The sequence below is a fragment of the Penaeus monodon genome, chromosome 15 (assembly GCF_015228065.2).
Source record: "Penaeus monodon isolate SGIC_2016 chromosome 15, NSTDA_Pmon_1, whole genome shotgun sequence".
Lineage (NCBI taxonomy): Eukaryota > Metazoa > Arthropoda > Malacostraca > Decapoda > Penaeidae > Penaeus > Penaeus monodon.
The window spans coordinates 47,101,978-47,102,378 of record NC_051400.1 but is presented as its reverse complement, the minus strand read 5'-3'; the positions used below and the strand labels follow the sequence as shown (position 1 = coordinate 47,102,378).

Below are 401 nucleotides of genomic sequence, written 5' to 3'. Positions count from 1 at the left end.
TTTTGAACTAGTACATAAACATGTCGTCAGGTTAAAGTTATAAGAAACCCCAGCACACACCTTCCTGATCTTCTTCGCTGAAGTCAAAGGCTCGTAGTAGACTTTCCGCCAAAGAATCTCTTCCATGCGGCGCGCTTGAGGCCCTGGTGCCATTGTGATCACCTTTTCGCATGCTTCCCTCAGTCTGGCCCGCACTGCTACAGCTTGGGGACTGAAGAGGGCTGCCACAACCCCTGCCTCACCCAGAGCTGCATTTGCTCGACGAACACAATCACTCACATGTCTGGAAACGGGAAAATGTATACATTGAAACACACCATTCTTAGCTGGATCTTCCTTAATCATAGCATCTGTGTGAAAGTATACACATGTGCAATTTTCTATTTTCATTCATACCATTC

The 401-nt window shown here is 46.4% G+C and overlaps 1 protein-coding gene across 1 annotated transcript in view; it reads right to left on the bottom strand.

Moving 5' to 3' along the window:
* Positions 1-401, bottom strand: part of LOC119582062 (protein SMG5-like) — a gene marked incomplete in the record, with an annotated part of 14,949 nt that overhangs the window by 12,678 nt on the left and 1,870 nt on the right. Inside the window, 1 exon segment of the mRNA XM_037930302.1 lies at positions 61-283. Within this exon segment, the coding sequence (XP_037786230.1) occupies positions 61-283 (223 nt within the window).